This window comes from Pseudochaenichthys georgianus, chromosome 13, assembly GCF_902827115.2.
Source record: "Pseudochaenichthys georgianus chromosome 13, fPseGeo1.2, whole genome shotgun sequence".
Taxonomy (NCBI): Eukaryota; Metazoa; Chordata; class Actinopteri; order Perciformes; family Channichthyidae; genus Pseudochaenichthys; species Pseudochaenichthys georgianus.
Genome location: NC_047515.1, coordinates 14,897,067 through 14,912,334, shown reverse-complemented (window position 1 = coordinate 14,912,334; position 15,268 = coordinate 14,897,067). Strand labels below are relative to the sequence as shown.

Below are 15,268 nucleotides of genomic sequence, written 5' to 3'. Positions count from 1 at the left end.
GAGCCCCAAACCGATGGCTTTGTTCGCTGCAGTCATGTTACTTAAGTACTCAATTTTCGGCGTGGCGCAGAGCTGCATCAAAAGTTAATCACACATTAATAGGAGCTCTGTGGAGATTTAACATTCCATGACAGCATGGGGAATGGAGCCAATAAGCCCTGAAAGAAGAAATTGTATGATATTCATATGCAAGAATTAGGGTTGCATATTAAGGAGCTATAAATAATCACAATTGTAAAGTATTCAGATGCTGCTGTTAAGGTGAGCGGCCAGGCTGATCCTTTGCTATTTTAAATGACTGACAAGTAGCAGAGATGGACAGGGAAGAAATAGGAAGGATGATGCGGGTTGGATTAATTTCTTGGCTGGCAGGGGTTATATTGTTTCCACGGGAGGAGGCATTATTACCCAACCCCCATGTGGGAACATATTTGTCATGTTCCTTCTGTGCGGTCCACATTTCAATCTGCTTGTATAATTGTTGTAGATTGTTGAAGGGCAGTTCTGTTAGATTGTGTGTTTTGTTAGGGGTACTTTGGTAAATGTTTCTGATTCAACAAGCTCCTAAACTGTTTCTACAAACTGTATGCGTACACAATAACTGAAAAGCTCTGTTTCTTTTCTTCTTCTTTTTTAAAATTCAAGCATTTAACCTGGGATTGTTCTCCTTTTTTTTATTTAAAAAAACCCCAAAAGGTGTTTTGTTGTTTTTATTTCTCTAAACCAGTGCGTGGTGTTTTCCTTTTCTATTCTTTCTCGCAAAGTCATTTTAGTTGTTTGTATTGTTCTTCCCAGCTAGGGTAAGGTGTCAGAGACAAAGGCAGATGTTTGTTTTTGAAGTGTCAGAGCGAAGTCTTGCGTGTGTGTGTGTGTGTGTGTGTGTGTGTGTGTGTGTGTGTGTGTGTGTGTGTGTGTGTGTGTGTTGCCTCTTATGTGATGTTGCCTGTGTTTGGGTGTGTTTCATTCCCCCCCCATGTGTTGTCTCTGTTTGTGGTCCACAGGTCCTCCGCTGCATTGTTCATCCGCCTCCTCCTCCCCTGTTGAGCAGCTCCCATACCCTCCCCCTTCCATTGCAGCCAATGAGAGCCAGAGAGGGTTGCTAGGTAACTGTGCGGCTCAGCCAGCCCAGGACTCTGACTCTGAGGATGAGTTTGGCCCCAATTCATTCTTAGTTAAAACTGGCTCAGGGAACCTGTATGCTCCTGCAACTGCTGATGGTGAGTTGCTTTTCAAACTACTGTTGCTTTCTGGAGGTTAGCCTTCCCCTGCTCCCGGACATGTTGTGTTGTAGGTTATGCAGATGGCTATGGGCAAAAATATGTCCCATTTTTTCTTTCTTTTTCTGAGAAACATGAGAGAGTTGAAACTTTTGAGTCGATATGTAGCCTCAGGAAATGAACAGAACTCTCTGAAGTGAGGTCTTCAAAGTTCAGAGCCTCGCTCAAAGAGATGGACGATTTTGGTTCAGTAGGAGATATTTGTCACTGATATTTCTCTGCAGTTTCAAAGTGTGCTGGTGGGAGTAACCATCTATCATCCCTCTATAGAATTTTCAGAAGCAACAGCCTACGTGCATCCTCCGCACCTCAGATAGGAAGTTAGCAAGAAAGAAACACTTTATACCAGATGCAAGCCCCTGCTTTATTAACATATATCACAAGTATATATCACACATATTAAAAATAAAAACAATTCTGTCATTTTTATGTTGTCATTTAACAATGTTCTCCTGAGATTCATTAGTTTTGAAACGACGTGGTTTCTCATTAATTAATGTCAGCTTCTTATTGCTTTCTATAACAATCAGTGTTTCCTGCTGTAGAACACACACTCATTCAGACTGACGCTCACACTGCAAACATGCTGTCGACAGTTGAGAAAAAACCCACTAAGTTAGCAGTTAAAGTATGCTCTTTATCAGATAACATACTTATACATTTATTTATTGTGAAGATTTTATTTTGAATGTAGCTATCGCCACTTGTTTGGTTGCTCTATGGGTAAATGTGTGTTTGTTGCTGTCTAACCTGTTGCTATATATTCATAAACATCCTGTGGTATCATCACTGGCTTTGAAGACCTTTAAGCACACTTACATACTTTACCACAAACACTCACTGCATGGCACATGCAAAGTTCATGGGCATAAAACAAGTGTTTTTTCTCAAGGAAACTATTATGGTCACATGTTCACACTCGGATGTGTTGCAAGTCATATATTCCTGTTTATGATCCATCTACATGAAAATACCAAATGTTGTCATTCAAACTCAGCAATGTATGCCACATATTTCCCATAAGTCATCAATTTGCATGCTGAATAGGGTATTTCTTGATATTTGAATGCTAAAGCCTTTCAACTACAGCAGCTACTTGCTTCTCCCAACGGCACAGCCAACAAAAAACAAAATAAAATGGTCTAAATAATTGATCAAGCTTCAAAGTTAACTACCCAAAGGGTTGAATTACATCAAACTGTGCCCCTGCTGCCTGTTCACAAAACCTGGAAAATGAGTTATTAATCCCGTCGCAAATCTCCCCCTAATTCCACAGGAGCAACACGCCGGGCACCAACAGACACATGACTGTGCTTTGGGGACATGGGTGGAGGGAATGGCCTTCACCACAGCAGATTTGTCTCACAACAATGACACTGATTTGCATAGGTTAGCCTCAGGCGGTCAGAAAGCAGTAGGAGAGGACTCTGCAGTAGTTTTCACCTTAGTCATGCACAGGCTTTAAGATTCCTTTATAGTATAGCATGTTTCTGCTCGTGGGTGCAACGTCTTTACATCTCTTGTAAACTGCACAGACCTTTCACCATGTTGTAGTTGTGTCTAAAATAATAGACACAACTACTAAAATAAGTAGTTAATTGTGCAAAATACGTTTTAAATTGAGGTTCCTGCATTCTTCATCATGTAATTAAAGAGCACATCTGACAGTAAGGAGCCAATTACATAAGGAGGACATAAGACCCTCGACTGTTTGTTCACTTAAACCACCTAATGAGCCATGTAAGCTTGCTCTTTGCCTTCTTGCACATTTTCCACATCACATCCAAATACTTTATAAGCTTGCAGATTGTGTTTATTGAAATCTGCTTATTTTGCGTTTTTGCTTAAAATGTATTTGACTCTTCCACTCCAGTGAGCAACACAATGTGCTCCAATTTGCTGTTCTTTGAAACTCCAGCTCAAACGTAATGGAAAAGTGACTAATGCAGTTCATTCCTTAAACAAAATGCTTGTTGCATGGTTAATCCTGATTTATATTATATATTGTCTTGTATTTTTTTAGTATTTGTTCTTTTCTTTTCAAAGGAGTGATTTACAATGGCTCTAAATATTTCCAGCCCCACTGCTTTTGAGGCAAATAATAATATAAGACCTAATTCCTCAACTCAGGCTGCTTTCATCATTTCAGGAAATGGTACTCGTGTTAAAAGTGTAGTGAGACTGTTCCCTTCAGCCGCATGAACCTCATGTTCTCAAGGTGACAACATTAGAGTGAGCCAGGTAGGTTGTCTTGTAGATGTGGAATACAGAACCGGGCTAACCGCATAGCCAATGGGATTAAACCAAAGATCACACATTTCCTGAGTTGTCTCATCACATTTCTAGAAAAGGAATTCAAATGTTTCCTTTTTTATTTAGAGGTTGGAATTGAAAGAGGTAATGTTGCCAAATGCAGTCTTATCTGGAATGAAGTATGCAGCTCAGGTTTTCTGTGAGAATTACATGAGCCAAAAAAGGAAATGTAAAAGCCATCATTGTAGAAAAAAGAAGAGTGGAGTATCATATCAGATCTCTTTGAAATATTCAAATTCATAGTTGACACGGTGCAGGACAAATTGACTTTTTTACCGCCGGTAAACAACCATGTATCCTTAAAATAATTGGCTCACAGTGGATGTGTTGCACTGGAAAACAGGTGGCTTTCTATCACTTCAGATTGCATTTGCTCAAGGTCATATCCGAGCCTACGTACAAGACTTGAAATGTTATGCTGGATTTTGAACAAGTGAATGTTCTCAGCACAATATCGTTAATCACATTTAATAGCCTCCAAGGCTGGAGCATTTTATTTCTATTTTTCCGGATCTTGTTTTCATTTGGACGGACACTGAGCCAGAGTTCCTGTAAGGCTGACGAAGCTGCTCGCTGAAGCCTGCAGTCCTTTTGTGTTGCATGTGTTTCTCCGTGGCCCTGGGCTTTCTCTGAGGGGCATGGTCCTGGGGAGACTGCCAGTGGGAGCCCGCTGCCATGCTGAGACGCAAGATCTGAGACCCTGCAACCTCCCGGCATTAGCATGTCTTAATGCAAAACAGCATGGGGTCGGCCAGTGTTGGCTTTCAGTGCGGCCGGAGTCCCTGGTGAAAGGGCCCGCACACCACCACCTCACAGCTGACCAAGCAGGAATGCTAGGAGCCTCGGGGACGTGGTTGTGTGTGAATTTAAATAAGTCTTCATTTGAACTGCTTAATCATCCCCCCGTGTCTGCAAGGACGGGCGAAACGTGGTTAAAAGAGGTCACTCCACAAAGTAATTCATCCACCACTAGACACCATGTGGACTGAACTATTGGCGGCTGAATACTAATTGAGTGATTAGCACATGGCTTGCCCCTGTTTTTTTTTCTCTGAATAGTTGGTGTTTGGGTTGACATGTCAGAAAGGATCGGTTCCTCTTGATTCCGATGTGGAGTTATCAATGAACTGGAGCCAACAGACAATTTGTCCAGATCCATTCCACTTGCTGTTCGTCAGTGCACAGAGACCATGGGTGATGCATGTGGCATACCTACATATCTTCTTTTCATTGACATAAATTGAGATGCATTACTTTCATTCCTTGATAATTGCAGACCATCTGTGCCCTCTAACAAAATCTTCAACCGCTTGATGGATATGCAGCAGAGTGACACACAGAGCAGAGCACACATAACCACTTGTCTTGTTCTTGCTAAGACAGCTCAAAGAATGACAGAAAATCCATTTGATCTCAGAAAGGGAGAGAGGAGCCAGGACTAGTCCTAATGGATGAGGTTCCAATCATTGGTAAACCCCAGATGTCTTTTTTAAATTGTTTTTTATAAAAAGAACACTTTCATTCTGCCATTTCATATTTGTATGTTTGAATTCAGTTTTGCAATACCATTTGTCTTAACATATGCATTAGATATCTCGTATAAAAGTAGTTTTGTCTAGTTTCAGACTGTACCTCATTTGGTGTCCTCAGTGAAGGCTGGTGACAGGATGTTATTTGCAACAGCAGGTTGTTCTTCTTCTCTTAATGAAGGGGAGCTTATATTGTGATTCCAGAAGGTCTTTTCCCTTATTACCATGAGAGCCAGTCAGGAGCTGAGCGTACAGCTCGCCATGTGTTGTTTGTGATACCTGTTACCTCTCAAATGAGTCCGGGAAAGACAGCTAGTATTCCCGCATGGCTCTTCCCTTCAGACCTTCTCTAATGGTGCAGCAGGTCCGGCAGAGAGAACCAGCTTCAGGGATCTGAGAGAGAGTGAGGCTTCACTGCCTTCATGACAAATTCTATTAGTTTTTTTTATAGACAAATGCTACTCAACTGGAAATGTTGCTCCTATGATTAGCCGTAGGGGATGTGGCAGTAAGCAAGATGTAATGATTTATCTGGGCAGGGATAGCTTTTGATTAATTCTGTATCGAATGGTTCACACCTCAGTGCTTTGACCGGGTGTCCGCGGCATGTCATATAACTTTATTTCATCAGGTGTGACCATCGGTGCTGTGGATTTAATCCACTGTCCTTGTACAGAAATAGACATTTTCCCTGGACACCTCTCAGTGGAAAATTCTATCTGAATCCAGTGTTATCAAATGGGGCAAAGATGATGTCAGTGAAATGTTATTCACATGTAGATACCAATGCATGATGCTTCTCTTTTAGATATTGGCATCTTTAATTATCTCTTTTCTTGATTTCATCAGCTTTCATTACAAGTCTCTGAGAATCCACGCTGCAATTTGCATATCATTAATAAATGTAATAATCACTGAACTGTATAGGGAGCACGCAGGTAGCACATCTACCACACCTTTAGAATCCTCTAAAGTTGTCATTTTAATAATATAAGATATTTTTCAATGTTTATTCTTAAATACCCACTATCATGACATTCATCTGCTAGATCTTTTACATTGAATAATTCATCATGAGGTAATAGTGAACACACTCAGTATTTATTTCCATGCAAATTTGATAACAAATTCTTCTTTAAATCTCAGATTGAAAAGATTTAAAATTGAAATGTATTTTAGACTTTATTTTATAGTGCAGATATTGTATACCTCCCAAGTTGGTCAGTTGTCTCCCCACAATTATACATCTTAAAATAATTCAGACACATGTTATCTCGCATGGTAGGGGTTGAGGTCCCAGCTAATGAAGTGGATTTCCTTTCATTACCTAAAGTCTAGAATGGCGTCAGGAGGCTTTAACCAGCGCTTACATCTGTTCGGAAGAAAAATGAAAACCCACAGTCCCCGACTGAATGGATATCTTGTGGCTTCAGTTCTGAATGCCATCTGAAAGTTTAGCCATTGTAAGAAAGTCCTCCTTCTCTGTCTCTCTGATAACAAATGAATCTCCTTTTCGTTGTGCAAAGCCGGTCAATAGAAAGCCATTTATTTTTTCTGTCCTTTTGATAGTAGTGAGTAATTGTTGCTGAATCACCACATCTGCGGGGGTCGTCTTGCTTCTCGTCTTTCTGTTTATCTCTACAAGAATAACAGTGACTACTTACCTGCCTGTTGAAGGGTCATTGGTCGGGCAAGGGGAAAACATGCCTGCAGTCAGGTAGTTAATTTAAATCATGATGCATTGCTTGTCTAGTTCTGTACAACATGTTCTACAATGCATTGAAATGCCAAGACTTTTATGCAAATAGGCGAGTTTACAATAGTAACACTTTTGTGTAGACTTAATAGTATTTGGAGGGAACTAGATATACAGACTTCTCTTAAATGCTTTATAATAGTTAATGGGGAAAGTATTACGTAACAATTTATCTGTTTCTCTGTTCCAAATAATAAAATATCTCTAGCTTAAAGTAAATATTCCAGCAGATGATAGAAACAAAACTTGACTTGATCCTTAATCCGCTTTGAAACCTGAAATGGATTAGATTGTAAATTGATATTTGGGAACATTTTGTTACAACTGAGCAAACCTGTATAGCACTTATATGTTAAAATAACAACAGAGGAGTCTAAAATATGAATTTCCATACATTTTCAAGTAAAATATCTTGCTTTTTTTATCCAGTTTAATTTAAAATGAATTAATACTAATTATTTTTATTATTGCTCAAATGACATTGTTATATCTGACTATTGCACAAATTGTCTAGACCTGCTCAAATCACCAAACATTAGACAATAGAAGAGTTAATTAACAGTATATTAAGAGGCCACATACACGTGCAGTAAATAGTACTTTATTTTTGGGATCTATTTTGAGGTCTTAGCTTAGCCTTAAAATACATATTACAAATGTTCACTCGGTACCGCACTTTTGCTTGATCCTCATGGGAAGTAAAGTATTTGTTTACCGAGCAGTAAATGCATTCCAGAGCAGCAAAGCATTTGTCCTCGTGATATATTTCTCTGCAAACGTCTGTGCTGTCCCTGTATCGAATTAGCATAACCGTATTAATGGCTTTAGAGATCAGCTACATTACTGCGCAGGAGGGAGGTGATCAACAACTGTGTGGATCCACCTCATACCAGTCTATTGTTCATCGGGACCGCGGAGCGCCTCTCTCTCGGCGGCTCGGCTAATTACGAGGGCACCATTGTGCAAAAGTGCGCACAGTATGGAGCCATCCATCAGCGCGGCAGATTCATGATGTCACACTCAGTTTCTGTCAGGTTCCTCCTATAGAACAAGTGTATGGCAACGAGGCAGAATTAAAGTAGGTTGTGAAGGTGAAGACTTTGTTGTGAAGGGCTAATGAAACAAAAATAAAACTGTGCTAAAACACTACAAGGTGTGGAACCGGCAGACTTCCTGTGAAGCACATGCCTTCAAGGCAGAGATGTTAGCATATGCTAGACACTTGCAACATGATACTTTTGTGTCTTGTTCTTGCCCGCCGAGCCATTCGTTAGCACATTACCTGAGAACACAATAGGCTCTCTTTCCATGTTCCTAAAATGCCTCTTGCACTAAGGCTTAATGCTACTTTGTTCGCGGCAGAGACAGTTTTGTACCTCAACAGTTTGTCCATCCATCTATCTTGAGTGACACATTGCTGATAAAGCAGCCTCATGTTCCGACCCCTAGAAAATCTGATGTGACACAAAGCTTTTTCTCAGTATCGCTTTAATAAAGGATCTGATTATACACAATAAGCCACCGGTGTGTCTCTATTCCACTCTCTCTGCTGTAAATTGGCAATTTAGTGTTGTGGATATCTGTGAAATAAAGGAGGCTTTCTGCCTTAGAAAATCCACTCTTTCACTCGGTGTATAGCCGGCAGTTCATTGATTGATGAATGGCTTAACAGATGTGGAAATAAATGGATACACAAGGACATTGGTCTTCTGTCTTGTTGACAGAGTAGTGCATTCAGGACCACTGGGTACAATCTGTACTATAGTCTCTATTTCTAATATTTTCAAATTCCCATCATTTGTTTATTTTGAGCTGCTAAAAGCTCTGCTACCAAAATCATTGACCTGCATCTAATAATGGCAACCTTTTTATAAAACAAGTAATGATGTTACTGTGTGTTTATTTAAAGAAGACTAGTCCTGTCTCAAACACCCTTCCTCTGATAAATAACTGTTGGTCGTAAGGGCGCTGCAGCTCATCATTGAAATAAATCTTAAGGTGTTAATGTATCTTCGGGTGAAACTAGCTCATCATTCATCAGTCATAACGTCGCAGCTTAGGTAGTTAAAATAACTCCATGAGGCTCTTCTTACTCTGCTAGCACACTCACTCACACACTTTCAAAATAGAAATTAGAAAATGCATCCTCAGTGGATCTGCAGTAGTTTTGAAGCTCTGTATTTTTCTTATTCTCTAAAGTGTTCTCTTCTTTTCTTTCATTTTTGCCTCCAGACGGAGCCTTTCAAAACCATTCCCGGCTGCGGACGCCCCCTCTCCCGCTCTCTCACTCCCACTCACCCAATCATCAGCACCATGCGGCCTCCATTAACTCCTTGAACAGGGGCAACTACACACCGCGGAGTAACCCAAGTCCCGCACCGACAGACAGCTCTGCCCCTCCTGAGGGTCCGGCCAGTGGGCAAGACTGCACACAGGACAACTGGCTACTCAACAGCAACATCCCCTTGGAAACCAGGTACTGTACAACCCGTCTCCCTGACGATGTATAGAGATGTTGGTGAGAATGAGCTGGTGCTATTGCATTGAACCCAGGTTTTCATGTTGTCCTGCTCCGTATTAAATTACCACACTGCTATCGAGAAGAAAAGCAATATTATGTAACATAACCTGCTGGGGGCAAAGGCTTACATTTGTGATGAACATGATTTTGTGGCAGACAAGAGAAAAGTGCTGCTTTTGGGTCTGCGTCCTATGTTGGAGGCTATTGAGTTTAAACTGACATTCAGGCTCCTGTGATCAGGCTTCATCGTCCTCCACTTCAGCCCCAAGATGTATTTATTTCATATTAATCAGTACTTAGCACATTTCGCGATAGGAGGCCCTTGTGTGAAGTAGATCTGTCAAGTGTTATTGTAACAAATGGAATATCTGTTGGTATTTCTTTGGTTGGTCTTATTGCAAGTCGGTAGGAAATCAAGGAAACAAGGCTTGTTATTCGTACCCTCACAATTACCATATTACACAGCTTACAGTTGAAATACTGTACTTCTCTGTGTGATCAGGTTGCCTGCTGAGGAAATCAAAAATCGTACTAAACTAAAATGGAGTCTGTGTGTCCTTGTTCTTCGAGACACACTTTATTTCAATCCATTTCACAATTGGTATGTGTGCTGCTGAGGACCCAAGGACGTGCGGTGTTGTGTGAGAGCTCTCCAGATCTATGGGACATATTTGTTAGTAGTGAACCCCTAATAACAGTTTGTTATACTACCAAACGGCATGCTGTGCTCAGCTCCCCGTTGCCACATTAAGAAACAGAAAACAGTGAGACCAAACATCTACGAGAAATATTCATAAGTAAGTTTCACAGAAACCGTTAATTTGTTTGACTTAACATTTTGCGGACATATTGCTTAGGAATTGCAGCGTAGATGGCTAAGTTGTTTGAATGGTTCTCGAGACAGCTTCATGAGGAACATTTGAATAAAAAGCCATTGTGTAGCCGTGATTTCAAGAAGATTATTATAGATTCCTTTATTTAAAACTCTTCAATTAGATGTTTTCATTATCAGGACCTTTTGAAAGAATCCAGGGAGAAAAAGTTGGACCTCACTGTTTCATAGTATAGGATATATAGTAAACACCATGCCATGAATGAAACTGTTGTTGACAGGAGAATAGCTAACAGCTAATTTGGCATTGCGAAACACCAGCCATGAATTGAATTACTGTCTCTTCCTTCAGTTTTTGTGAGACGGTTCAGTCAACAGGAAAATGAGCATTAATTTTAGCAAGTAGAAGGACAGTTAGTAGTATAATGAATGATTACATGGCATCCAGCTCCAACGTTAATTCTGCACAGGTATTCCCTGTGGAGGGGAAGACAGATGGTAAGGCGAGTGAATGTACAACAGGCAAGAATGCTGCTTGAACCAGATTCAAAGTCTTTATGACGTATAGTCTTGAAAAATGGGCGACTACTAAAATTCCAATAACTCAATTGAAACTATGACTAAAATCCACAAGGACACACACATATTACGCCTCACCTTTGCTTTGGTAATAGTGTTACAATGACCCTCATTGTCACTTTTGTGAATTTCATTTTGTTAATTTAAATGGCCCTGATAAATACTGCACCGCCACTGGATGCCAGCAGCTGGATGGCACCATCCAGCCTCACAATTTCCTTTAGAATTTCTGCCAAGCATCTCTTTCTCTCTTCATTAAAAGTTGCATTCTTCCGCATAACACTAGCTTGAGCAGGGCCGGACTGGAACAATAAGTCAGGCCGGGAATTATACACCCAGCCGGGCCACTACCAGTTTTTTGTGCCATTTTGCTGGATTTATTTGTCAATATTTACAGCGTTGCTGCCCGTAGTGATAGCCCTCTAAATATACTACCCAAAAATAAACATATGGACATGGGTTACTATTTAAACAAATGTTCAAATTTATTTAGGAACCTATGTGAACATATTTTAAGTGGGGGTGGACCTCAAATCCTATAGGGGGGTCCGGTTTAAATGTTGGACTTAAATGCATCAATCTGGTGCATTTTGAGGGGGAAATAAAGAGACTACACCCATATGAAACATAACTCTACATTTAAATAATCATAAAATCATAAGAACATGGCCATAACCAATAACATCCCATATCCAATATGAAAAAACATTGAAACTTGTTTATTTATTTGTTTTTGGTTCATTTATAGTTGTGAGTGTGTCTGTGCTCCTGAACCAGCCTCTCCTGTCTCCCTCCTCTCCCCCCTGCTCCTCTTTGAGGCAGCAGCAAAGACTAGTTTTAATAGTGTATCTTACCTTTTTTCACCTAGTTAACATTTTTTTTTTTATTATTCATGCATATTTTACTAATCACTCCCCCCTCAAATGGAAATATGTGTTTACATAAATGGTGACCAAACCGTTTGAGACCCACAGAGAACTTAGACTAAGTTAACTATCTAAGCACTCTGAGAGTCCTTTACCTCACCTGAGCTGTAGTTATCAGTCTCTCAGTCTGACTGGAGAGGACTCTCCTCCACCTTGTTGTTGAAACAGCTCCTTATATCCGTTAGCGCAGCTAGCGAGCACCAGATGCTAACAACAACAATACACGTAACCGGTGCGCGTGCTTTATCTCACTCGCTCGCGCCACACATAACACACACCCTCCCGAGCTTGAATGACACACAGAGACCAATCGAGGGTATTAGTATGATCGGTATGAAAGTTGCGTTCACAATACATACGTATACAAAAAAAATTCTTGAGAGACCATGAACAAACTGACCTCGTAGGGGCAGTGCTCAAAAACAAGGCTTTTCTCTTGTACCACAGAACGTGTTCAGCCTGCCCATTGCATGTGCTCAGTTCATTTCTCCATTGCAGTGCTGCAGTATTTCCTTATGGAACAGAGCTCTCATCGGGGGAGTGCATTATGGGAGAAATGAGACATGCGTCTCTAGAAACTTTGCAATGAACTGAAAATGCTTGTTTTTTTTTAGTGCTGCAACCTTTAAATAGATCTCAAAAAACTGTATTTAATGAAATTATCCAGTGTAAGAACTTCAGTGACAAGCTTATTTGTCATAAGAAAAAGTGTTTTGTTTGAGACAAAGTGTTAGAAACCTTAAGGTTCTCATTTGTAAGTGATGTATTGTTTTCTTCCAATCACAACCTTAAAGGAGCCAGAATACTCTAATGTTTATTAGAGAAGAGCAAGCCGCTTGCAGAGAAGGGCAGGGCTCGTACAAAACAAGGTAACGAGGGGAACAAGAGAGCTAGATGTTATTTGTCTCACACTGTAGTAGAAGTAGTTCCATAAGGGCCTTGGTTTCTTTTCCCCACACTGTCCGTCCTGATCTCCATTTGTTTTTGATGTTGCTTGGTGATCACATTCTGTATTGGCATTTCTGTGTTTTGCACGCACATCTCACACTAGCTTCATATCCATCTTTTCACCTGTATGTAGAAACATAGCAAAGCAGACATTCCTAGAGACTTTACAGGACAACCTCATTGAGATGGACATTCTGGCATCAGCACGCCGCGATGCCTCGTACAACGACGGGTATGTTGCATGTTTGCTATCTGGCTCACACTACTGTCACAATCTGCTTTGCCATGAGCACAATAGTGATGCCTGCACTATTTTTCCATCGACCATCCTCTATTTAAAATGCTGTCAATCATCTGTGTATGTCCCCTGCAGCGCTAGAATCGCTGCTGTATGTGTCCCCTACCTGTTTGATACAACTAACAATCTACATTTAGTCACATTGTTGGGTTGTATTACTTTGATTAATGTTAAGCATGGCCGCTTTATGAAACACAGCTGCCCATGTATTCTCCTATTGAGAATAGGATCTGTCTGAGTTTTGTCCTGATATTCATAAACACAATATGGTCCCAGTGACTTTCCACATCACACATTGTAATGTTACATTCAATCACTTTCATGTCGCTGTCGCTCAGGAGCTTCTTGTAAACTAGTCGGTAACACAGCCTTGACGACAGTGCCTCAGCCACTGACTCTGTGATGGGCCGATGATACAGCTTTTGGATATGCAGCTACACATGTTTTCTGAGATAGCCAGCCATGCTCTTCAAGGGCGAATAAATCTGCTCCACTCCATGCTGCAACCTTACATACGGTATCTCTCATGTGGACAGCCCTGACACATAGTTATTGGGAATTACTCTTCACCATGCTGGCATGAATACGTAAACAAGAGCCAGCTGCGGTCACTAGTCCTGTAAATTAGATTTAATATTGATTCACAGTGTCGACTGAGCAAAAGCCAGTGTGCTTTAGCATGCCCACTAATCTAACAGAAGCGTGACTATGGTAACGGTATTAAAGATGCTTGGAAACAGAGATACTTACCAGTAGAAGGGACTGCACTTTGATACACAGTAACCCACAGTAATATGACGATAGAGATCCCTGAGAAATTTGCATTTTCTGTTCAGACTAACAGAAGAAATATGTTTTTTTCCCCAGGCACTTCCTGTTCAAACCAGGTGGAACATCACCAATGTATTGCACAACATCACCAGGATACCCTTTGACCTCCAGCACGGTGTACTCGCCCCCCCCTCGGCCCCTGCCTCGGAACACCTTCTCTCGACCTGCCTTCAGCCTGAAGAAGTCCTATAAGCACTGCAACTGGAAATGTGCTGCTCTCAGTGCCATCCTCATCTCAGTAACACTGCTCTTCCTGCTAGCCTACTTCATTGGTGAGTCACCTCTGATGCTCCTACACACGGGGGTGAGCACCTCCACCTCCACTCCCGGCCCCACCCCCACCCCTTACTTAACTGCAGACACAGTATGAGTCCATGGCCATTGTGCTCCCTCTATCATCCGTTTTAATAGCGTAGAATCCGCACACTGCGGCTCATATGAGCGTAGTTATAAAGCGACTCGTATATCGACTCCTCGCCCACAGACCACGTCCAAAATAACATTATCATTCATAGATTGGGTTGACTGAATCTGCAGGAAGACCTTTTATTGCTCTTGTGAATAGGTCAGATAGGAAATGAATTAAAAAGACATCAGCCATCACACAAGAGAGGATTTAGATTATTCATTTTATTTGGTGTAATATTTCCTGAACAGCATACCCAGGTCCCAGCTGGGCGAGGACTATGAGCTGTGATGTGTGAGTTAAGCTATTCAATCAGTGCTGCTCTTTTTGCCTGCCTCAGGGAATGATATTCATATTTGATGATATCTGAGCTCTTACTCGTCCGTGTGATCTATATACAAGACTGTTTACACTGAAGTGCACTTGTAAACGGTCAGAAGAAGCAGTTATAAGGACACAAAATAAAAATAGAAACTAGAAACGGATGTTCCTGCAAGTGGATTCTGAGAGTAATTGCTGTGATGTTTTTTTTTGTTTTACTGTATTTCTTGGAGATCACGTATTAAGCTGTGTTCTTATTGGATTTCATTTCAATGTTCTTTCTGGTAGCTTTACACATCCTGGCTATTACAACTAATGACTGCTACACTAATCCGAGCATGCTGTTGCTCTTTCAGTATTAGTTGTAGAGTATTTTGTGTAGCTTTTACAAAGGTTGAATCACTATTAGTAAATTGGTCAGTAAAAACATAACAAAACACAAATTTGTTTGTTACGTGGATGAAATTTTTAAAAAAAGGATACAAGAAAGTTTATCATTCATTTATGGCTACCAACAATAACAGCAGCATCTGCAGTAACAGTGCAGTCAGGTACAGTAGAAAAAGGGATGGGAAACAGTGAGGATTGTGGGTAAGTCAACGGTCAAGTAAATATCAAAAGGTGTAGGGTTGTTTGCATTTAGGATAAATAGAAACAGGCTTAGGGGTAAGCGTGGGGTTAAAGAAGTCAACCTAATTGGGGCTATGAAGGATTGGGACGAGGATATGAGG

General features: G+C 40.8%; 1 protein-coding gene across 5 annotated transcripts in view; it reads left to right on the top strand.

Annotated features, from left to right (window-relative positions):
- tenm4 (teneurin transmembrane protein 4) overlaps positions 1 to 15,268 on the top strand; it is a 154,334-nt gene that overhangs the window by 63,459 nt on the left and 75,607 nt on the right. For 2 of the 5 annotated variants that reach the window (XM_034097615.1, XM_034097614.1), the window contains exons 4-7: positions 1,002 to 1,217; positions 9,108 to 9,351; positions 12,815 to 12,913; positions 13,847 to 14,082. In XM_034097615.1, the coding sequence (XP_033953506.1) occupies positions 1,002 to 1,217; positions 9,108 to 9,351; positions 12,815 to 12,913; positions 13,847 to 14,082 (795 nt within the window). Of the gene's footprint in view, positions 1 to 1,001; positions 1,218 to 9,107; positions 9,352 to 12,527; positions 12,603 to 12,814; positions 12,914 to 13,846; positions 14,083 to 15,268 lie in introns of all 5 variants that reach the window. The other 3 variants (XM_034097618.1, XM_034097616.1, XM_034097617.1) reach the window with 3 other exon arrangements.